General features: G+C 43.8%; 2 protein-coding genes across 11 annotated transcripts in view; one reads left to right on the top strand and one right to left on the bottom strand.

Annotated features, from left to right (window-relative positions):
• LOC110014093 (NACHT, LRR and PYD domains-containing protein 12-like) overlaps positions 1-24,333 on the top strand; it is a 471,367-nt gene that overhangs the window by 219,900 nt on the left and 227,134 nt on the right. The window lies entirely within an intron of this gene.
• The window catches only part of LOC105355210 (NACHT, LRR and PYD domains-containing protein 12), a 212,952-nt gene that overhangs the window by 16,508 nt on the left and 172,111 nt on the right, over positions 1-24,333 (bottom strand). Inside the window, exons 1-9 of one of the 4 annotated variants that reach the window (XM_078934109.1) lie at positions 23,847-23,990; positions 21,541-21,681; positions 21,354-21,458; positions 17,127-17,246; positions 11,954-12,073; positions 8,752-8,871; positions 8,261-8,316; positions 6,382-8,173; positions 1,536-1,709 (exon numbers count right to left, since the gene is read on the bottom strand). In XM_078934109.1, coding sequence (XP_078790235.1) covers positions 1,536-1,709; positions 6,382-8,173; positions 8,261-8,316; positions 8,752-8,871; positions 11,954-12,073; positions 17,127-17,246; positions 21,354-21,458; positions 21,541-21,629 — 2,576 coding nt within the window. In that variant the 5' untranslated portion in view covers positions 21,630-21,681; positions 23,847-23,990. Of the gene's footprint in view, positions 1-1,535; positions 1,710-6,381; positions 8,174-8,260; positions 8,317-8,751; positions 8,872-11,953; positions 12,074-17,126; positions 17,247-21,353; positions 21,459-21,540; positions 21,682-23,846; positions 23,991-24,333 lie in introns of those variants that run through there. The other 3 variants (XM_078934113.1, XM_078934102.1, XM_078934105.1) reach the window with 3 other exon arrangements.

The raw sequence follows: 24,333 nt of genomic DNA, 5'->3' as shown, positions 1-24,333 counted from the left end.
TGGTGCAGTGCCATTCATGTATTGTCCCTCTTTCCCTCTCCCCTCCTGGGGAGTGGGAGTGCTTCCAGATTCCAGTTGGCTCATCCGTGCTCCTGTTTCTGACCGAGTACCTAGTCTCTACTGCTCCTACACCTGGCTGTGGATCCTGTCTCCAGCTCAACTCGCGCCCCTTGCCGTCACCCCAACTCCATCTGGATGAAGCTCGTCTGCTGGACTTTAAATATGTAGTTGTGGGGTTAGATAAGTCATTCTTCCCTATGAGTTCTGGTAAATCGCCTGTTCGAACTGGGGAGATCCCTCCTTCATGTGGGCACCCCTGAGGTTTCTTTGTTTTTTCCGTAATCCGTTTTTTTTTTTAAGAGTTTTTCCTTACCGCGAAGTACAGTCTAAGGGCAGGGATGCCAGTATAGCTTAGTCAGTTTGTTAGTATTTTCCTATTAAATTCTGTGTAATCATGATCCTTTTGATTTCATGTTTTACTTTTTCAATTATCGATACGAAGCCCATCGAGACGACTGTTAATGAATTGAATTAAATTGAAACAATAAATGTTTAATTTCAACATTAAAGTCCAGTTTCTGACTCACAGACTCTGGTTCACATGAAAACTGATTCACACAGAAGAACACCCTCAGAAGGAGTCTAGTTAACCATTGGAGAGAAGAGAAGATATTCTGACACTCTGGACCACTGATGTCTGAGAGAAGTGGTGCCGCGTGCTGATGCTAAACTAATTCTCTTTATACTTTGCATTAAATCCTTTATCCAATATTCTTAATCTTATAACCTCTTTACTCTTAACTTTGTTGAACGTAATCTTTTCCTGAATAAAAAACCAAAACACAACGATTTTAATTAAATATTTTGAAAATTTGCTAGTATTTCACACCCATCAAATTGGCCCAAGAAAACTTTTATTGTGAAAAATAGATTTTACAGAAACTGAGAAATAAAAAAAAAATCAGACTTTAACTTCAACCTGGTAGACTCTGGTCCTTGAAAATATTGTCTGACATTAAGCCATGCAGCTACAGATCTGCCTCCGTAGGTTTACTCAATTCTTTCATTTCTTTTCATAAAAACTCTCCTTTCTCTGACTTTGCTCTCTAGTCTGCACTCACACTTGTGTGTGTGTGTGTGCGTGTGTGTGTGTACGCGTGTGTTTGCACGTGTGTATGTGCGTGTGTGTGTGTGTGTGTGTGGGTGTGCGCGTGTGCATGCTCACGTGCTCTGTTGTGTCTGATTTGAACTTTGACCTCGGTCAGCTTTCAGGCAGCTTTGATCAGGATGACTAGTCTGTCATTAGTTTGAGTTCTTGTTTGTTTTCTGACTCTTTAAACTCAGAAATCTGTCAAATGTTTACACAGCTGAACATTTTGTTGCCATGGAAACATCTCTAAAGAAAATAAAAGCAGCTGTTTTCTTCCAATGCAGATTTCTGGAAAATCCAGAGAATCTTTGAATCCAAACCTTTCAGCTTCAGTGAAGAACTACAAATGTAGAAATGAACCAACCAGCAGCTTCAATGTTCTGACCTCAGAGTCTGCAGTCTGCAGTTTGGACTCTCCAGTCCAGAACACAGAATCTTCATAGATGAATCCTCCAGGATGTTTCTGCTCAGGTCCAGTTCTGTCAGGTGGGACGGGTTGGACTTCAGAGCCGATGCCACAATTTCACATTCAGTCTCTGTGAGATAACATCCTGGAAGTCTGTAAAAAGAAAGAAAGACAGAAACAGGTGATCTTCTGATGAATTCAGGCTGTGATGAAGTTCCAGTAGGACATTTTTCTCTTCATCAGCGCTTCATCTTCATCATGAAACAGTCCTTCTCATCAGTCTCTCTCAGACCTTCATCTTTCTTTCACGTGCAGCTGGAGGAGAGAAGGTGGAGCTCCATGGAGCTTCATGCTGCCCTCAGTCTGTCAGAGATCTGAGGTCTGAACCCCAAAGTTACCAGAACATCTGGATCACAAAGACTGACTGCCGTCACTCTGACCATGATGATAATGAGGATGATGATAATGATTGAATGTTGACAGTTTTAAATGACCTGTGACGGAAATGACGTCACATGTACCTGTGACGTCATTTCCGGGTGAGCGCAATCCAGTGCTGGTCATGTTTGACTGTTGCTCAATTGTTTGGCATTTGCCTGACTACTTTGTGTGTCTCTGGTCCTGTGTGTGTCTTTGGTCCTGTGTGTTTTTTGGTCCTGTGTGTGTCTCTGGTCCTGTGTCTGCGTCTTTGATCCTGTGTGTGTCTTTGTGAAATTTAACAGAGGGATTTGATTATTTAAAAACTTGTCATTGTGAAAATCATGTCTAGGTCTCATAAAACATTAAAAAAAACTAAATTACAGAACTCATCACTTGGATTACTCAAAAAATATTTGGCATTTTCCTAATTTTTTGCAACACCAACAGTAAAAATCCTCCAAAATCCTCAATATTTTCATAAACAAATGATCTATTGCTTATTTATGGTCTGAAAAAGTGCAGCTGTTTTCCAGTCTGCATTACCTGCCGTCTTTATTTATACGTTACTATCACCAAGAAAAAAACCGTAAAAATAAATGTATATGGAAAATACAGACAAGTATTAAAAATGTCAGCAATAGTCAGTGAAGAATGACATTATTAGAACAAGCTTAGAAGAACCTTATTTGACCGTTCTGTGTCTGAGTTTAAACTCACAGTTCAACCAGTAGTGACATTCTGGGCAAAGGCATGGAGAACTAAATGAGCTTGATGTTGTTGCCCCCCTGAAACCTAAATTCGTTAGACAAGACCGAGTGGCACCATTTTTTTAACGCTGAAACACATTCTCTTAAACAAGTAACCCATAAATTGGAAAGAGAATGGCGTTGCTTCGGTTCAGAGCAGTCTATGAATACCTGGAAACATAGCCTTTTTAATTATTTAAAAAAAGCTTTGCGTAGAGCTAAAACCCAGTACTATTCAACCTTAATAACAGAGAATGGAAATAATCCAAGATTTCCTTTTAGTACTGTTGCTAGATTAACTTGTAGTCAGAGCTCAGTAGATACCACATATTCGTGTTTCTCTCAGCTCTGATTATTTTCTAACATTTTCTTACATTTTTCAATAGAAGCCTCTGTAACATTAGACTGCTTCACCACTGTGGATGAAGCGGAAATAACATCAGTTATTACGTCCTCCAAATCCTCAACTTGTCTGTTAGACCCAAATCCCTCTAGACTTTTTAAAGAAACCTTCCCCCTAATTAATGAATCCATACTAACGATAAAAAATACCTCTCTGGAAATGGGTTACTTGCCAGCCACAGTCTTTTAAATATGCAGTTGTTAAACCTCTTCTGAAAAAGCCCAGTTTGGATCCTAGCATCTTGGCCAACTACAGACCGATATCAAACCTCCCCTTTATTTCAAAAATCCTAGAAACAGTTAATCAGCTTTACCGCCACCTAAAGGGCAATAGCCTCTTGAAGACTTTCAGTCGGGGTTTAGACCTCACCACAGTACGGAAACTGCACTAGTTATAGTCTCTAATGACTTGTTATTGGCCTCAGAAAAGGGACTAGTCTCTATTCTGGTCCTGTTAGACCTCAGTGTAGCCTTTGAAACCATTGATCATAGTATTTTACTCCAAAGATTAGAGCATGACATAGGGATCAGAGGATCCGCCTTCCAGTGGTTTGAATCCTATTTATCGGATAGGTACCATTTCGTTGATGTAAATGGACAGTCCTCTCAGTGCACTCGAGGTAATTATGGAGTCCCACAGTCTCAGTTTTAGGACCCATCCTGTTAATGACCTACGTGATTCTCTTAGGAAACATAATTAGGAAACACAGCATTAATTTCCATTGTTATGCTGACGATACGTAGTTGTATTTATCCATTAAACCTGACCAGAATGACAATATAGAGAAAGTGAATGCCTGCATCAGAGACATCAAGACCTGGAACTCGTCCGTTTACTTTGTCCGTTCTTCTATTACAAGCAGAAACTCTTTTTTTGCTGATGCAAAAAAAGAGTTTCTGCTTGTAGTAGAAGAACGGACTCACTGAAATATAGCGCTTTCTTTTTTTTTACCGTGCGTTTCCATGGTGACTCCAGAGATTTGCGATCCATTGATAATGTCTTTATGTACTTGACGTGCAGGTGCATTAACCCAGGGTTACCAAGGCGAGCGTAATTACGCCAACTCATATCCGGTCTTTTGGAACCGACATACCCAGAGAAAGCAAGTTCAGGTGGATTTCAGCCAGAGTTCAGGGTTAAAGTCAGGGTAATTTAAACATGCTTCCTGGAATACCCCCCTGTACTTGTTGCTTTCTTGAAGCCGTTTATGTTGTCATGAAAACAGTACATTCTGGGGGTGCGGTTTGTTACCAGCTGACTGACATGAAAGTGTTTTTTCCCTTCTCTGCTCCTCTGAAATCTCTGTGGAATGATGACTCAGCATTGTTGTTCTTTTGGGCAGCGGTCCCCAACCTTTATTGTGCCACGGACTGGTTTGATGTCTGGCAAAATTCTCACGGACCAGTATGTTATATGTGGCGGACACACGCTGCAGCAACACTGCAATAAAGGCAAAGACACGTGATAAGACGTATTCTGCATTTTGACACGCTAAATATTGTACATCACACAGGTGTCATCATCCTCTCCCCTTCCCACACTCATGGTGCTAAAAAGAAGTAAACACAACAGGAAGAAATAACTAAGGATGAAACAACCCTAACTGCCAGATGAAAGGACCCGTAGGCAAAAAGAAACACCCTTGCTGAACCCTATTTGACTAAAGCAGGCAAAGGGGATTGATTTAATTCCCTGTGATGCCAGTGCCGACAGTAACCCCTCCAACCTGTGGAACTCTGACAGCAGACCAAACATGCACGTGACCAACACTACAGTACAACAAAATAATATGACTTGAATGAAAACTGTGGTATTTTCTAAACACAACAATAAACACGAATTATGACATGAGCAACATCCCCTCTGCCCGCAACACTCCCTCGTCGCTATTATTATAACATTTAAACATGCCTTCAGAATATGTGTATGGAAAATCCAACTCACCACAATGCTGAATGGTTCGAGGGAATCTCCTGTTTAGATAAATCTGTATTATAAGTAGGACTCCTGATACTGTCTATTTAATGTAGCTTTCTTTTTTTGGAAGTGGAAGGCTCCTCCTCTGTCTCCTGGCTGGGCCTTTTCTACTTGGCAAAGAAACTTTCCAAAGACGTTTGTTTTTTACTAATTTTGCTAGCTCCTGGGTTTTCTTTTAGTGGTATCTTATCACCTGACCGAGACGAGCGAATTCGCCTGCGTCTAGAGTAGCATAGACGGATGTAACAGAGAATCAGGCATGTAAGTTATTTTATTTTTTCTGTGCGGCCCGGTACCAAATGACCCACGGACCAGTACCGGTCCGCGGCCCGGGGGATGGGGACCACTGCCTTTGGGCTTGAAGGTAAAATACAATCAAACTCTGCAGATGGAAGACCCATTTTCAAGAAAAACGTCTGCATCCACTCCTGTCTGAACCTGAAGATAAACTTCTTCCAGTTATGAGAAACCTGTTTCCATGACGACCTCTCCTTCAAGGCACCTGCTGATTCCTTGCAGGTGATTCAAAGCACTTCAGGACTTTCGTCACTGGATTCCAGAACCTCAGTATGTGCACGAACAAGAACCTGTACACGTTTACAATTTACCTGCAATGCTAGGCTTTATTCTAGAGTCCAAACTTCTATTTTTGTCTGATCAATAAGGACTTTCACAATAAAACTTTATTAACAACACAAACTGCCTGAATCCATTCAATGAAACTGGATAAACCATTCAATCCAAACTCATGAAAAATCAGATTTCAGACAGATTTCCCTGATTTTCTGTCTGCACTGCTGTGTGTTGGACTCAGATCTTCAACAGAGACTGTATGTTTGCAGATGATGGTTGACTGAACTGAAGGAACCAAAACGATCAGAAGAAAGAATTAGTTTCTGCTTCAGTTTCTTCTTTTAGTCATAAAACTGTTTTATTCACAGATAAATGATTTATCTAGAAAAAAGATGATGAACAGAAGAAAGAACATTTTAAAAATGTGCTTCCAAGAATGACTGACATTGTGGAAATGAAAACATCCTTTCATTCTGGACTGTCTGCTTTGAGTTCAAACCTTTCAGAAGGTTCTGAATTGGATTCAGATTTGGACAAATATAATCCATCTTTGCTCTTTATCTAAAAGACCATATGAGTGTTAAAAACAAACTGATTTTCTTGTTTCAGGTTTTTTTTTTATTTCTAGTCATTTTCAAATTGTCCTTCTTTGTAAATCAATTTAAACACTGATCTGACTTATCATCACAATTACTTCTGGACTCACCCGCACTTTCTGCAGTTCCTCACTGCTGGGATCAGTCTCCGTAAACCCTCAGCTGATGTGTTGTACTTAAACAGGTCCAGCTCATCCAGAACTTCCTCTGACATCAGCAGAGTGTAGGCCAGAGCTGAGCAGTGGATCTCTGACAGTTCCTTCTCTGATTTGTTCTTTGACTTCAGGAACTCTTGGATCTCCTGATGAACTGAGAGGTCCTTCATCTCCATCAGACAGTGATAGATGTTGATGTTTCTGTCAGGAGAGACTCCTTTAATGTTGATCTCCTTCAGGTTGTTGATGGCTCTCTGGATGGTTTCTGGATTCTTCTCTGTCTGACCCAGCAGGCCTCCTAAGAGTCTCTGGTTGGACTCCACAGAGAGACCATGAAGGAAGCGAACCAGCAGGTCCAGGTGTCCAGTTTGACTCTGCAGGGATTTCTCCATGACTCTACTCAGAAACTCATCCAGGGATGGGTTCTCCATGTTCTTTTTCAGGAAGTCCTCAATGACCTTGACCTTCCTGTTGGAGTAACAGTGGAACATGTGGCCTGCAGCCAGAAACTCCTGAACGCTCAGATGAACAAAGCTGTAGATCGGTTTATGGAAGATCCCACACTCTCTTATGAAGATCTCAGTACAAACTCCAGAGTACACTGAGGCCTCTGTGACATCCAGACCACACTGCTGCAGGTCTTCTTGGTAGAACATGATGTTTCCTTTCTCCAGATGTTCAAATGCCAGCCTCCCCAGCTTCAGAAGAACTTCCCTGTCAGTCTCTGTCAGCTCTGGTGGACTTGTCTGATGTTCCTGCTGGTACTTGTTCTTCTTCCTCTTTGTCTGGACCATCAGGAAGTGGGAGTACATGTCAGTCAGGGTGGTGGGCAGCTCTCCTCTCTGCTCTGTGGTCAGCAGGTTCTCCAGAACCACAGCAGTGATCCAGCAGAAGACTGGAACTTCACACATGATGTAGAGGGACATGGAGCCCTTGATGTGGGAGATGATTCTGCTGGACAGCTCTCCATCTGGGAACCTCCTCCTGAAGTACTCCTCCTTCTGAGCATCATTGAAGCCTCGGACTTCTGTCAGTCTGTCCACAAATGAAGGAGGGATCTGATTGGCTGCTGCAGGTCTGGAAGTGATCCAGACCAGAGCTGAGGGCAGCAGACGTCCCTGGATGAGGTTAGTGAGCAGCACGTTGACTGAGGACTTGTGTGTGACATCAGACACCACCGGACTGTTGTTGAAGTCCAGAGAAAGTCTGCTTTCATCCAGACCATCAAAGATGAACAGAAGTTTGCAGACAGACAGCTGTTCTGCTGGGATCTTCTGGAGTGTTGGATGGAACAGCTGGATCAGAGTGAGAAGACTGTGCTGCTCATCTCTGATCAAGTTCATCTCCCTGAAGGACAGAGGAACCACAGCACTGATGTCTTGGTTCTCCAAGCCCTCGGCCCAGTCCAGAGTGAACTTCTGCACTGAGAAGCTTTTTCCAGCTCCAGCAACTCCGCTGGTCAGAACCACTCTGATGGATCTGTGTTGGTCAGGGAGGACTTTGAAGATGTCTGGGTTCTTGATTGCAGTGTCATAGAGCTTGCTGGTCTTGGTGGTGGTCTCCAGCTGCATCACCTCATGTTGGGTGTGACCCTCAAGTCTCAGTTCCTCTGTGATGTAGAGCTCAGTGTAGACCCTGTTGAAGAGTGTTTGTCTTCCTGCTTCTTCAGTTCCTTCAGCCACATGTTCACTTCTGCTCCTCAGACTGATCTGATGTTCTCCAAACATCTCCTGCAGACCAACATCTGCTGAAAGAGCAGAGAAGAAAGCTCCTTCATGAGTGTTCCACATGTTTCCGGAAGAATCCATCAGCAGATGATCAGGCTCTGACTCACCAGCTCTGGGTCTTTCTGCAGACTGGAGTCCGCTCCTCTTCTTCTCTCTGTGGACACTAAGGAGAAACGTTAGTGAACAACAATCAAAGCAGTCAGTGGGAGGTTCCAGACTAACTCTGATCATGGAGCAGATCTTCTCTGATCTTCAGACTCAGATATTGTGATCCAGACTGTGCTGAATGTGAGCAAATGTGTTTCCAGGTGAAACCAGAGCAGATCTAGTCCATCTGAAGGTCTAAATGATGCGTTAGCTGTGTTTGGAGCTCATGTCTGGACTGAGCTCAGAGAAAAGTTCAGCTGTTTGCTTCATCCTCACAGACTGAGCTTTGTGTCCTCCAGAGTTGTCCAACTCTTTTCTATCCTCTCAGACCTAAAGCGCTAACAGCAGATGGTTGACCTTCCTGGATGGATCAGCTGATGTTCTTGATTAGAACATTGTTGTTCCTGCTGAGAGCTGAACTCTGCTTTGTTCACTAGAAACTGCTTCTTACTGTGAGTCTGAAGGTCCTGGTTCAGTTCTGAAGAATGGAGGATCATTTTTGGACCGGTCACTCTTCATGGATCCACACCTGGAGGCTGCAGACTGGACTCTCTGTGTGACCTGTTGACCTCTGCAAACACCAAACCATCAGAGTGTTGGAGGATCTGCTTCTTCATGAACAGCTGATGGACTTTGACATGAACACAGACTGAGCTGTTTAGTCTGGAATAACATGACATGTTTGGATCAACAGTTTCCAGCTTTCAGCATTTTCTGTCAGTCAATCCAGACTTTTTTATAGAAAAGCTGATTCCAATTCTCCATGTAGAAATGTAGAAATTCTGGGGGGCGTTGATGGCGGCTTAGGAGAAGGACGTGTTTGCTCAGAGCTCTTAAGGCCCGTACACACCGGGACGAATTTCGCACGCGATATTCGCTGACGTTTAACGCCTCGTGACTAAACAAAGGGCATCAATGTGAGTGTGCACACCGACGCGAAAAATGCCACGCGCAAAAGCGTCACTTTTTAAAAAACGCTGCCTCGGCCCGTACACACCGGGACGAATTTCGCACGCGATATTCGCTGACGTTTAACGCCTCGTGACTAAACAAAGGGCATCAATGTGAGTGTGCACACCGACGCGAAAAATGCCACGCGCAAAAGCGTCACTTTTTAAAAAACGCTGCCTCGGGTTTGTTTTTTTGGTTTGACGCGCTGCGTCAAAAACTATACGACCAATGAGAATGGCGCTTTTGCACACGTGTCTGGAGCTTCTGAAGTTACAATGAAACAGAACTTGGGGGCGCTCAAACACAAAACTGCTTTTCTGAGCACACATACCAGCAAAGAAGATAGACGCCAAGTAGCGTCTACACTGCCGCAAAGAAATAATGACGGACATTCTAAAATATCCCCGAAAACGCTCATGATACATTTTCAGCTCTTGTACCAGTCGATAAAACTCCCCATGTTCTTCTCTTCTCGTAACTATGGGATGTACCCAAAATCGGCGTCTTTTCCAGCGTCTTTCATCATTCAACAGAACAATAATTTCTTTATCGCTGGAACTGGAGCTGGAGCTACTGGTGCTTGAAATACAGTGATCCCTCGCTATAACGCGGTTTACTTTTCACGGTTTCGCTACTTCACGGATTTGCATCGTGCATTGTGTTCTGCATTCTGATTGGCTAAAAAGTCACTCCGCTTCTTCTCTACCTGTGTGTCAATAACGATGCAGTTTAATATGTACACGTTATGTAAAACAGCTTGCCAAATTTACAACACGTAAATGCAAACTCTCTTGCAATTTCGAGTTTCTCTAAAACCCATAGAAAAAAGAGCAACAACAACTGTCAATCACTATGTTCTTCCCCCGAACAAATACAACTGCACCGCGGGCTTCAAAAGAAGAAAACACTGCAGAGCGGAGTCAGGATGCAGCGGCTCTGTCTGAAGAGCAGTGAAATACACCTGAGTCACTATTTGTCCCACTGTACTTTGTATCTTTTTCATAATCATTTTAAATTTTCTCCCGTTTAATCAAATTACTCGGATCGCGGTGGGCGGGGCTAATCTCCGCGATTGGAAGCCTTCGGTTCACATTGATGATTAAAATTATTATTTGACAGTACAGTACAGAAGTTATTTGTTGAAAAAAACGTTTCTAAAGTAATTTTATTTGTGAAACGAATCCTTGAGCCTGTAAAATGGTTTGTTCTTTCTTTTCAATATATAAAAGAGTATTTAATTGTATAATAATAGTAAAGAAAATAAAGGTTTTTACCTCACGGATTTTGCCTACGGGGTCTTTTTGGAACGTAATCCCCGCAAAAAACAAGGGGTTTACTGTATTCATGTTTTCTTTGTATGTTTCTGACAAGCGCGTAAATACTTGCTCTCTTCTTCTGAGTGAAAAGCGACTTTAAGAAGCGTAAAGTTGCGCAGCGCCACCTTGTGTACAGGAGTATTTCTGTTTTACATTAAGCACCATCTAATGTCAGGGAATGAAATTTCATGTTCACTCGGCTCATCGTCAGCGAAAATCGCCTGGGTGTGAACACAAAAGACGTGTTGAAAAACGCTGGCGAATACCGGCTGGCGAATATTCGTCCCGGTGTGTACGGGCCTTTAGGCGCCCAAGTAATATCTGAAAATTATCTCTAGAGTTATCCTATTTTTTCACTCTACTTGGTGTGTGTCATGACTTTGGAACATTTTTGGACCAAACGATGCCAAATAAAAATGTAAAACTACCAAACAAATTGCTGATAACTTAGCTTTGCATGTGATCCAACATGGCGATCAATACGACGCGAGTGATATGGAGCCTTAGCCTGCGCTAGCTAAAGCGCTGGAGGTAGTGACTTTCAAACTCATGTCGTCGATCAACAAGAAGCTAGACCCTCTGGCTAAAACAGTCCTCTCACATACGGCTGAACTGAAGATAGCCAGCAAACGTCTGGATAAAGCGGAGGCTAGAGTGCTACAGCTAGAAACAGCTAACGAGCCGCTCCATGGTAACATACGGCCTTGGAGAAGACAGTGGTCACTGTCACGGAACACATTGACTGGCTGGAAAACCGGGGACGGCGCAAAAATGTCTGCATATTTAACCTTCCTGATAATGGGGAGGGTAATGATGCTTTGGACTTTTATTGAACGCCAGCTACCAACCCTCCTCAGTGTGGATATGAAAGGGGGATGGGTCAAGCTGGAATGAGCACACCGCTCTATGGCACCCAAGCCCGGGGTCAGCCAGTGAGTTTTACAAACAACTATATAAGTCAGATTTGCATCCAGGAGTTTCAGATGAGATGGTGTCCTTTCTTTCAGGGCTGACTCTCCCTAATATCTCAGAGACTCAGAAAGCTGAACTGAATGCTGCCATTACCAAGGAGGAGACCCTTGTAGCACTTCAATTACTGCAATCAGGTAAAGCTCATGGGCCAGATGGTTTGACTTGTGACTTTTATAAAGAGTTCCATTATGTGCTGCTAGAACCTTTTCTGGCCGTGCTAGACCACTCATTTAACTCTGGTTCTCTCCCTCAGTCACTAAGAGAAGCAGATATTACACTCATCCTAAAAAAGGGTAAAAACTCAGAACATTTCCCCAGTTATAGGCCTATTGCCTTGCTGAACCAGGATCTAAAATTTTCATCAAAAATTTTGGACGCCGCAGACTGCTTTGTTCACTAGAAACTGTTTCTTACTTTGAGTCTGTAGGTCCTGGTTCAGTTCTGAAGTCTGGAGGATTATTTTTGGACCGGTCACTCTTCATGGATCCACAGCTGGAGGCTGCAGACTGGACTCTCTGTGTGACCTGTTGACCTCTGCAAATACAAAACCATCAGAGTGTTAGAGGATCTGCTTCTTCATGAACAGCTGATGGACTTTGACATGAACACAGACTGAGCTGTTTAGTCTGGAATAACATGACATGTTTGGATCAACAGTTTCCAGTTGGAGGGAAAAGGTTTCAGCATTTTCTGTCAGTCAATCAAGACTTTTTTCTAGAAAGCCGATTCCAATTCTAAATTTAGAAATGTAGAAATTCTGGGGGGCGTTGATGGCGGCTTAGGAGAAGGACGTGTTTGCTCAGAGGTCTTAAGGCCCAAGTAATATCTGAAAATTGTCTCTAGAGTTATCCTATTTTTTCACTCTACTTGGTGTGTGTCATGACTTTGGAACATTTTTGGACCAAACGATGCCAAATAAAAAATGTAAAACTACCAAACAAATCGATGATAACTCAGCTTTGCATTTGATCCAACATGGCAATCAAGACGACGCAAGTGATATGGAGCCTTAGCCTGCGCTAGCTAAAGCGCTGGAGGTAGTGACTTTCAAACTCATGTCACGATCAACAAGAAGCTAGACCCTCTGGCTAAAACAGTCCTCTCACATACGGCTGAACTGAAGAAAGCCAGCAAACGTCTGGATAGAGCGGAGGCTAGAGTGCTACAGCTAGAAACAGCTAACGAGCCGCTCCATGGTAACATACGGGCCTTGGAGAAGACAGTGGATACGCTCACGGAACATATTGACTGGCTGGAAAACCGGGGACGGCGCAACAATGTCTGCCTGCGACAAGAAAAAGTACTGCCATGTTCAATAAAAGAGGACAAGACAGCATTCATTAAGGTTGGGAGTTACAGTCATAACATTAGAAGACTTTTGAATATTAGTAATATATGTCAAGTGCAAGATATGAACAGTTTAGTCATCTCACCCAACGCGGAAATGGCATTTGACCGGATTGAGAGGCCTTATCTGCATCATGTCCCACATTTATTCAATTTAGGTGAAAGGTTTAAACAATGGGTTAGGTTGTAGTAGGTTTGGGGGATGTCATCTGGACTTGGTTTTATAGTTAGAAGACGTTTCACCTCTTATCCAAGAGGCTTTGTCAATTCTGAATTAGCTGGTCGAAGAGCTGGTATATATGCGCTCATGGGGGAGGAGTCAGACCTGAAACTGGATGGTGTTGTCAATTTAGCCTACATGGTTTCGGGTCGTTAAGAGTCCTTTGTCCTCAGCTGGGGGTTGGGGGGCCAGTGACTCCCTCCCCAAACTAGTCATCTCTTTCAGCTATTAACGACCCAGGGGGAACTGGTTTGGTTTGTTTAGGTTTCTAAACACTGCCGTAGATGGATGGAAGAATAAACCTGAGACCAACATTCTTGTTAAGAGAAGGTTTATCCTTCTTGACAAAGATGGCTTCTTTCACTCCTCGCTCAAACCATCCTTTCTCTCTGGCTAGAATTCAGAGTTCACTGTCATCGAACGAGTGATTTGTGGCCTTCAGGTGGAGATGCACTGCAGACTAAGGTCCACTTGGGTTGGCTCTGCGATGTTGGTAAAGCCACTTGTGTAGAGGTTACATCGACCAGCTAATTCAGAATTGACAAAGCCTCTTGGATAAGAGGTGAAACATCTTCTAACTATAAAACCAAGTCCAGATGACATCCCCTAAATCTACTACAATGGAACCTACCTGGATGAATGAGAGTCTTCATAGAAATGGGTTAGGTTATTGTACAATAATCCCTTGGCCTCAGTTATAGCAAATGGCTGTAGGTCTGACAGTTTTTCATTGCATCGCTCGACACGTCAGGGTTGTCCTCTCAGCCCTGCACTATTTGCTTTGGCGATAGAGCCTTTGCCGAGTCCATCAGGCAAGACCTGATTATATGGGGAGTCTCTGCTGGTGGAATTTAACATAAAATATCATTTTATGCTGATGATATCTTATTGTATGCAACAGAACCCCCATTTTCTATCCCCAGACTCATTGAAATGATTCAGCATTTTTCAACATTCTCGGGCTACAAAAATTAACTTTTCCAAATCCTTAGCCGTGCCAATGGCTAGACTCAAAAGTAGAACGAACACACTGATACTATTCCCTTTCCACTGGTCATTATCAGGATTTGTATGCCTCGGTGTTCAGATCACTCCCCTGTTTCATCAGTTGTTCAGGGCTAACTTTACACCTCTTCTTAATACTATTAGAAAGGACCTTGAAAGATGGAACCCACTTCCCCTCTCCCTGCTTGGTAGAGTATCAATAATTAAGATGAATGTGCTACCAAGATTATTGTATCCCTTACAAATGATCACATTATTGTTTTCCAACAAATCTTTAAAGTTACTCAATGGTTGGCTGAGTGAATTTATCTGGCATGAAAGGAAACCAATGCTTAAACTTTCAAAATTACAGTTTCCCATTTCCAAAGGAGGCGTAGACCTTTTTTTTTTTTTTTTTTTCAACTTGTCCTGTCCAACAGCTAGGCAAACAGATGAGAGCTGAGGGCCTCTTGTGTTGGACATATTTTATTCTAACAAGAGGGGTTATTCATCTTCAGACAAACCAAAGGTATGTCTGAATAAACCCCTTTTGTAATTGAGGCCAAACTTTATTAATTTCAATCATGTTTGAAAATCTTTGGTGTTGGACCGGACGGAAAAGGAAAGAGGGGAACAAGAGAGAGGGACGTTAGAGAGAGGGGGGGGTAGGAGGGTGATAATAGGAGGGGAAGGGGGGTAAGACCATGAAGCAGCATAGAGCAGGCAGGTTTACTGGTTGTTTATCGTTACGGTACGGTTCAAATGTAGTACAAAAAGGGCGGGGCCTGTTCACACACACTCAAATATTATCAACACACCTGCTAGCCGCAGAAATGTCCACATGTCAACATGCACACAAAACAGATAGTGTTCACGAACGCATACTTATGCCTTTAAACCAACTAGTGTGAAATCTTTCATTCATTCAATCATGCAAACTATTAGTGCAAAGGTGAGCTAACACCTGTGCTCACGTTAGTGTTTATGTTCTTCTAAAATGGATGGTGGAATGTGAAAAGAAGGAGGAGGAGCGCCCAGCCACCCCCACACCCATACCCCCGCCGCAGCAGCAGCGGCAGCCGGAATTCCCCCAGCGCCACACGGGAACAGGCAGGGAACAACCGCCCCCCGGGCGACCAAGACCGCCACCCAGGCCAGGGCCAGCAGGACCGCCGCGAGGCCCCCAGAGCCAGAGAGCAGGGAGGCGCAGAGGGAAAGAGAGCGCCGCCCCAGCCCAGCCAGGAAAGCAGCCCCCCGCCGCGCCGGAAGAGCCCAACGCAGGGCCCCACCGGAGAGGGACGCCCACAGCCCCAGACGAGCACCCCACCACCACCCAGGAGTTCCGGGCATCCCCCCGCCCCGACCCCAGGTACGAGCCAGGACCCCCCAAGGGAGACCCGCTCCGCACTCCAGGCAGCCACCCACCCGGCCCACGGTTGGTCCAGGTAGGAGCAAGGCAGGGGCCCGCCGCCCCCGCCCAGGAGGGGGGAACCCCGGGGAAAAAAGGGCGGCCCATAAGGGATGTTATAAATATGGCCCGACCAGGCTCGGCCATGTTGGAAGTTTGGCGGGGCCCAGCGCCCAGGGGCAAGGACCAGGACCCACCCCCCAGGGACACGAACACCCCCGGCTCAGGTGTAATATGAACCCCCCCACCGTGCGGAGAGAGCACCGCCGGGCCCAGGGAGCCGGCACCCAAGGGACACGGCCGCCATCGCCAAGGGGCCCACACCCCCCACCAGGGACGGGGTAGGGGACAGATGGACCCAGGTCCCACCTTCCTTGTAAAATGTGTGTGCGTGTATGGGTGTTTGAGAGGGTGTTTGTGTGCATGTGTGTGTGTTTATGTTTGAATGTATATATTGAAGGGGGAGGGGTGTGTGTACTAAGGGGGGTGCAGTTAAAATTGGCGAGTAGGGCACTAAGGGGACATCTCCTGATTACTCACAGTGATGTCCCCTCACCCTCCACACCAAGGGGCCCTAAATGTCTAAGGTGCGGTTAAAATTGACGGGTAGGGTGCCAGGAGGACATCTGCTGCTTGCTGGCAGTGATGTCCAAGCACCCCCCCTACCAAGGACCCTACGTGTCTAAGGTGCAAATAAAACCGAAAGAGGGGGGGCCCACTCCATACGGCAACCATAGGAGGGGGGCCACTCCCAAGTAGCCCCCCCCCAAGGCGCATCGCAGGCTAAACCCCCCACCCCCTCACCCTAATATGAGGTTATATAAGGAAGGGGGTAAGTTGGGGACAGCTGGTAGACTGTCCCCCGGTGGTCAAACAGCCGTCCCCCAGCCCACCCCCAGCAAAGGGGCCAGGGCCACCCAGCCCAGGGGCCCACCCCCGGAGGCGCCGACACCCCAGGCCCGGCACCACCCACCCCACACAGAGAGAGAGGAGCCAGAAAGCGTCGCCCCCCCCCGGAGCAAGCCCAGGCCCCCACCCCCAGACGCCGGCCCTAGAAGAGCTCTGGGCGTAGACCTTTTTTGAATGCTGGCTACCAACCCTCCTCAGTGTGGATATGAAAGGGGGATGGGTCAAGCTGGAATGAGCACACCGCTCTATGGCACCCAAGCCCGGCGTCGGCCAGTGAGTTTTACAAACAACTATATAAGTCAGATTTGCATCCAGGAGTTTCAGATGAGATGGTGTCCTTTCTTTCAGGGCTGACTCTCCCTAATATCTCAGAAAGCTGAACCGAATGCTGCCATTACCAAGGAGGAAACCCTTGTAGCACTTCAATTACTGCAATCAGGTAAAGCTCATGGGCCAGATGGTTTGACTTGTGACTTTTATAAAGAGTTCCATCATGTGCTGCTAGAACCTTTTCTGGCCATGCTAGAGCACTCATTTAACTCTGGTTCTCTCCCTCAGTCACTAAGAGAAGCAGATATTACACTCATCCTAAAAAAGGGTAAAAACTCAGAACATTTCCCCAGTTATAGGCCTATTGCCTTGCTGAACCAGGATCTAAAAGTATTATCAAAAATTTTGGAGGCCGCAGACTGCTTTGTTCACTAGAAACTGCTTCTTACTTTGAGTCTGAAGGTCCTGGTTCTGTTCTGAAGTCTGGAGGGTCATTTTTGGACCGGTCACTCTTCATGGATCCACAGCTGGAGGCTGCAGACTGGACTCTCTGTGTGACCTGTTGACCTCTGCAAACACCAAACCATCAGAGTGTTAGAGGATCTGCTTCTTCATGAACAACTGATGGACTTTGACATGAACGCAGACTGAGCTGTTCAGTCTGGAATAACATGACATATTTGGATCAACAGTTTGGATCAAAGGAGGCGTAGATGTACTTTTTTTTAATTTTGATTTGAAATGGTTTGTTTCAAGCAATTAAGTAGAAAAAATACACCAAAGCAATATAATCATCAGTTGTACATTCATACAGTAACTAATCAAACTTAGGATAATTAGACATATTAATAAATATTGCCTGAAAGGGAGTGGAAGGAAGCGAACTTATATAATCCCACCCCGTTATACTATAACCATTTTATTACATGATTTATCAATATCCGGTTCCCAGTTTTTATCAGACAGAATTAAAAAGCATAAGATATAGATAAAGCACATGACAAAGATAAATTACTTAATTATTATGTAAAAAAGAACTATTTTAGAAGTCAACATGACAAATGGAGATCAGTCATCTAAAATATATGCAGATTATGTTACTTATAAAAGTCATTCATATGATTAAAACATAATACTATATCAGTAAAATAGACACAACACTGTTTCAGGAATTTTCATAGCAAAATTTCATCAAGTATCAAAAGTTATAAACGTGCAAAATTATGCTACATTAGGAAAGATTTTTGAATCAATTTATCATTTTTTGGAGCAAGTGAAGTAATATCATTAAAAGTCAATCAATTTAACAATTTTCAATAAGTGATTTATCATTTGTTTTACTTTTTTCATATTTTTTTGTGTTTTTATTTTTTCTATAATAAAGTAATGCTGCAAGGGAAAAATAAAAAGGGTCCATAATCTGTCGATTGTCCAAGGTTAGCATTTCTTCTTCTGCTGAATAACAGCCGTTCTTCTGGGTTTAAAACAGTTGATAGTTCTCTTCGATGTTATGTCTGCAGACATTAGATTCAGGTCCATATCCTTCTTCAGCTGATAACAGCTGCGGTGAAAGTTGAGGTCAAGTTGTCTGCAGGTCAAAAACTTTCTGCTGTTATTCAGGTGACGTCAGACGATGGAGAAAGTGAGGAATCCAGGCGTCATATTTCTTGAAATTATTTGGCTCTTTGATTTATTACTGCATGTTGTTTCAGACGACCGTAATAAGACACTTCTCAAAGTCCTTGATAGTGTTCACAACCAGAACCTTGGCCCGGTCCGCTGGACCGAGCGGTTTGACGTAAATCCTGCAGCCTTTAACCCAAGTGTTCTCAATCTGCTTACGCTTCCTGAGAAGCCGTGCATGTTTTGAGATTTCAGCATTCCTTCTGGTCAGATGGTCGTTCAGATAAACAGCAGATACTTTGAGATTCCTCCTTTGGTTCATCAGAGCTAGCTTGTGTTTGTGATTCACAAACCTGATGAGGATCGCTGGTTTATCCGTCTCCTTTCTCCTGGGGAGCAGGTGGCAGGTCTCGATGGTATTGAGATCCAGGGAAATCCCTTTAGGTGTGAGAAATTAATGCATTTGCTGTTTCAGAGTCTCTCCACCGATCTCCGTATTAGCACTGCTAGCTACGCTAGCGCTAGCATTAGCAGTGCTAGCTCCTGCTGTCAGCTTTGCTCCAGTTTTGATTGGTACTCCAGTGAGAATGACATTATTCATCCTTACTTGCTGTTCCACATCGTCCAGTCTTTTCTCCAGAATGTCGACCGGGTTTTCTCGTTGCTCGTTTTGAGCCCGAAATCTTCGGAACTCTTCCATCATTTCCAAAAGTGGCGTTAGCTTAGCCGACACCTGATCAATAAAACTTTTCATCGTAGCTTGAATACCATCAAGAGTCTTTTTGAGGTCTTCGTATTCCTGGGTTTTCTTAGGGGCCCTGGTCAGCTCTCTTTTTTGGAGAAAATCAACTTTTTAAGTAATTTGAAGATAGTTGTATCCGCAGAGAGACACGCCACGCGCCCTGCCCGTAACCGGAAGTGACAACTTTATCAGTTGTCATCCATTTTAAGATTTGTTGCGGAATGGGTGAGGGGTGACCCCACATCTGTCTGGCTAGGCCTCGAAAAATCACAGACTCACTGCTCACTTCCTGGCCTTTTTTCCTGTAAAAATCTCAAATCTGTTAGAAATTTGTGTTGTAACAACCCTAAAATCAAGCAGGAAGAAGACACAGGAAGAGAAACGCTCTTCAACAAGGTCTACACTGAGCTCCATATCACAGAGGAACTAAGACCAGAGGGCCACACCCAACATGAGGTGATACAGCTGGAGACAACCACCAAGACCAGACATTGTGGCTGGAGGGGAGGTCTTTTTTTTTTTAACTTTTATGCTTTCTCCTATACAAGGCAACCCTGGGTTTCAGGCAGGCATGATTGATGCAGGCTACAACATCTGGACGCAAAAGGGGATCAGGAATATGTGCCGTTTGCTTACAGGAAATTCTTTGTCTTCATTTAAACAGCTCAGTGTCAAATATAACCTCCCTAACAGTCACTTCTTTAGATATCTACAAGTCCGGGATTTTATATTTAAGAAAACCACCTTGACCTCCGATGCTATGCCCTCACACCTAGAGAAGCAACTAAAACATCCTGGTAAAAAAATTAATCACATGCTTTTATAATGTTTTTAATCAGACCAATTTATTGACTGTACTAGAAGCAGTAGAGAAATGGCAGACCGATCTGGGTGTGATTATTGATGAGGATATATTGAATGTTATTTGGAATCAGACAAAACGAATATCTGTTTGTAATCATGCCAGGCTCTTACAATATAAGATTGTTCACAGACTGCAAATTTCTCCAAACAGGAGACATCAGATGAACCCTCAAATATCACCTATGTGTTTAAAATGTCAATCATCACTGGGAACTTATTTTCACTGTATCTGGTTCTGCCCTAAAATCTCATCATATTGGAGAGACATTTTGGAGGACATGGACAAAATATTTGGGACAGCCCTGGCCCTGACTCCGGTCTCTTTGCTTCTGGGTTATAGGGACGATAAAGACAAATCTATTTCTACCAGATTGTAAAACATCCTAACATATGCCTCATGTAAAAAATATTTTAACGATCCAGCCGGACCGTCACTTAAGCAGGGAAGCAAATGCCGAGCTGCTAACCAGATGGCTTCATTAGAGAACTGTCCGTGCCCCCATACACCGCACGACCCCGGACAGTCTCAAGGAGCAATAAACAGGAAGACAAGCAATGTCTCTTTTTGAGCCAAGAGCCCGTTTAATCCAACTCATACAAACAGCCAAACAGCATGGAGTGTCACTTAAGTTCACAACCCTCTGACTCAAGGTTTCACCTTAAAGCTCCCCACTTCCCATGAGCCTTTGGGGCTGAAAGGCAGGCCCAACCCCAATGTCGCTACAATATCTTTCTGTCATGGATCAGTGACAAACCTCCATCCAAAGCAAACTGGCATAGACTTATCATTGAACTCTGGAGTACTTGACCTGTCTGCTCCACTCAACTAAAAGTGATTTCATGAAAATGTGGACCCCCTATCTTCGCTTTACCAGTCTTACTACTGCTTCCTTTCTAAACAACGTGACTAACTAAGTTTATTTTTGTTATTGCTACTTGTTTTATCTATTTTTTTTCTTTTGATTTGCATCAATATAAAAAGGAACTTTAACTTGGAATACACTTCTGCAAAAATGTACATGATTGTGGACCAATGTTGTGCTGAGCAATGTTTGTGTTTGTTAAAAACTATACTTAAAAGACAATAAAAATACTTAAAAAATAAAAATAAATGTAGAAATTCTGATAGCAGAAAGTCAAACTAGAACAATGTGATGTTTGGAAAGCATGAAAATCTGAATCCTAGGAGTCTGCAGTGATTCTTCTCATTAGACTGGAGCTGCTGTCAGTCAGAGTCAGCAGTCAACATGTTTTCTTCTCCAACATCTCTGATGTCTCTCAGAGACTCTCAGAAGACTCAACTGAAAAGATCTCATCACACACATGATGCTCCAAGTGAGTCTGATCAGAGAGATCCAGAACTGAACCAGACCTCAAGTCCTTCATCTGAAAACTGTTGATCATCTGAACTAGAATCCAGCCTCCAAAAACTCTGACAAACACTCACTGTTCCACTGCTGGATGGATGTCCTTGAAGTTAATTGGTAAATCCTTTGACATGTCACTCCTGAAGGACCCACAGCTGGATCCAGATCCAGGTCCAGGTTGGTTCCTGTGAAGAATGAAGGTTGCTGGTGTGAGTCCTGAGCTCTGACATGGAGAAGATCATGGACAGTTGGAGATGTTCATCTCACCTCTGAACTTTGCTCAGGTTGTCATGGTTACCATCTCTCCTTTTTTTAGAGGGAGGGGCTCCCTCCTGTGGTTCCTCCCACTGATCCATGCTGCTGGATTCACTGGATCCGCATCAGCTCACACACACCTTCCACCTTCACCTGCAGAGGAAACCCTCCTCATCATCATCAGCAGCAGCACATCAGGATCAAGTTTCTGCTTCGGAGCTTAATTTTCAATCCTCAACAGCTTCATCAAACTATTGTTTGCTGCAGCAGAAAAGTCTTTCTTCTTTTATTCAGATGAAGATTCAAATGTTCTGAGAAGTTCTGTCTGCAGCAGAATCAGGACTCTGATTCCTGCAGGACTCTGTGGATCTGAACCAATTTCTCTTTTCTGATGGTTTTTTGGACTAAAACTAAACATCTGGATGAGCTCAGAGTTTCCTCACTGACATTTGAACTTTGACCTGTTTTCCTTAATGTCCAGAATCCAGTAAAGCTGCTCTGGATTTGAACTCCTTTCATGGATTTTCTCCAAACGCATTGAAGCAGAATTGAAGCAACATCAGAGCAAAAGCAGCAGAAAATGATCAAAGCTGTTCAGATGTTCTTCCTCACATGAGAGCCTCTCATTTCATCTGATGAAGATCAAACATTTCCTCCATTCAGAACTCAAGCTGCACTTCCTATTCTGCCCTGCAGAGGTCAGTAGCCCCGGTTACATGTGCAAAATATTGTAGCGACCTGGGGGTTAGCACCGGTTTCAGCCCCTAAGGCTCATGGGAAGTGGGGAGTTTTGGGGTGAAAACCATGAGTGAGATGACTGGCAACAGAAGTGACCTCCTTGCTGTCAAGCTGTTTGTGGGTGTGCATGAATGAACGGGCTCGATGCTGAAAAGGACCATTTGGATCTCTAGCTGTTTCATCCTCTCTGAGACTGTCTGGGGTCGTGCGGTGTATGGGGTATGGACAGTTCTCCAATGAACCCACTTCTTTTACAGCTTCGCTTACCCGCTAAAGTGACGGTCGGGCTGGATTGTTACAATATCTTGATCGATCAATGGTCAGATTAAATTTCAACCGTGAACATGAGCCAAGAAAATATTTTTCCTATTAGAACAAACGTTCAAATGGTCACACTTTCGGTCTGAATAAATCCATTGGGCATGTGCAGTAGTGTTGAAAATACCGGAAGCGAAAATGAGTCCGGTGTAAACAAACTGCCACACAGTTGATAACTGGCAGCTCGGTAATATACAAGATGATCTTCTAAACGTGCTTTTATTACTGTTATGGTTATTGTGAAGCGCCTGTTTGCTCATCATTTAATTTTTAATCCGTGTGGTCAGTGCTTTTTTTGTGGAAGAACGGAGCTGGAAGAAGAGTTAGGAGAAGACTAACACACGCTAACAACATTAGCCTTGTTTAAAAAACAAAATCCATGTGGGAAACGCTGCAATCTGCATCTTGGCTGCACGTAAATTTGTGGAAATAACATCAGCCTTTATTTTGACGGGACACAATTGGAAACACAAATCCATGTGATTGTTTGAACAGTTTCTAAGGACTGAGCGACATTTCTGCTTTGAAAAGCTCACAGACCGCCCCAAAGCCGCTGTGTGAGCTGGAAGTCCGAGCTCTGCTCGGACACACAGATCTCCTGAGTCCGGCAGCCGCTAACCCAGAGCGGCGGGTCGGAAGCCTCCCCCTCGGAGCGCACATGTAACAAAGCACCCCCCCCCCCCCCCCCCCCCCCGTGTCTGCAAACACAAAGCTATCTCTCTGGCTGCTCTGCTCATAGACACGGTTCTGTCACTAATGCTCACCAGAGCATGAACTGTTTACATGCAACACGATCAGATAAACAATCGGTATAACCCAGCTATCTTGATCTGAAAGAAATTTTGATCCGAACAAGTCTGATCGGGACAGACTATTCCAAACGGCGGGTTTACATGACGCATTTTCTTTCCGATCAGGCGATCTCCACCTCCAGAGGTGAAGATCTTCACTTTGTTTCTTTGTTTAGTTAAAAAAATGAAGAAAGAAGCAAAGACAGAAAAAACACAACCAGATCAAATGGGATTGAAAAAGCTGAAGTTCAGATGATTGATCCTCCTTTCAACTCCTCCAAATCATTTCATCACTTCGTGATCCAGAACTCCAAACTAATGTTGGATCAATCTGATCTGATCTCATCCAGGATCCTTTAGATTCCAACAAAGAGGCTCCCAGCTGAGTCCTAACATTCAAGAACTTCTTCTGAAAGTCTTTGAAATGCAAACATCCACATTCTTTCCATCCCAGATGTTCCATCAACTCACCCCTCTGACACAAATGCATCTGTTCTTTCTTTGACTTCTTCCTCTGGATTTTCTGAACAGCTTTGTGTTCCTGAAGTCCAACCGGCTCCAGTTTCAAACTGTTTCTGAATGCAGCCAGGAAACAGATTCCTGCGGATCATAAAGGTGGTCCATCTGTTCTGCAGTCAACAGACGATTGGCCGATGTGTAATCATTGACTGGATTTATGATTTTATGATTTGATTGTTTTTTTTCTGTAAAACAATCAATGGATTTGGAGTTTTTTTCTCTTCCTTGTTTCTCCAATCATCACATGCTGATGGAAGTCTGAGAGAACTGGATCAGAAAAAAAAAAGACTTTTCAACTGTTTCCATTTCCCATCATTTCTCTTTTTTCACTTATTTTCTTTTCTTTGACCCAAAACTCTTCCAACAGGATTCCTGAAGTGTCTCTGAAAGTCAGATGTTTGAGAGTCTCTATCAGGGTTTGTGTTTGTGAAAAAGACCT

The sequence above is a fragment of the Oryzias latipes genome, chromosome 2 (genome assembly GCF_053564925.1).
Source record: "Oryzias latipes strain Hd-rR chromosome 2, Olatipes_Hd-rR_3.1".
NCBI lineage: Eukaryota > Metazoa > Chordata > Actinopteri > Beloniformes > Adrianichthyidae > Oryzias > Oryzias latipes.
Note: the sequence above shows the minus strand (reverse complement) of the source record. Positions and strands in the feature narration are given on the sequence as shown.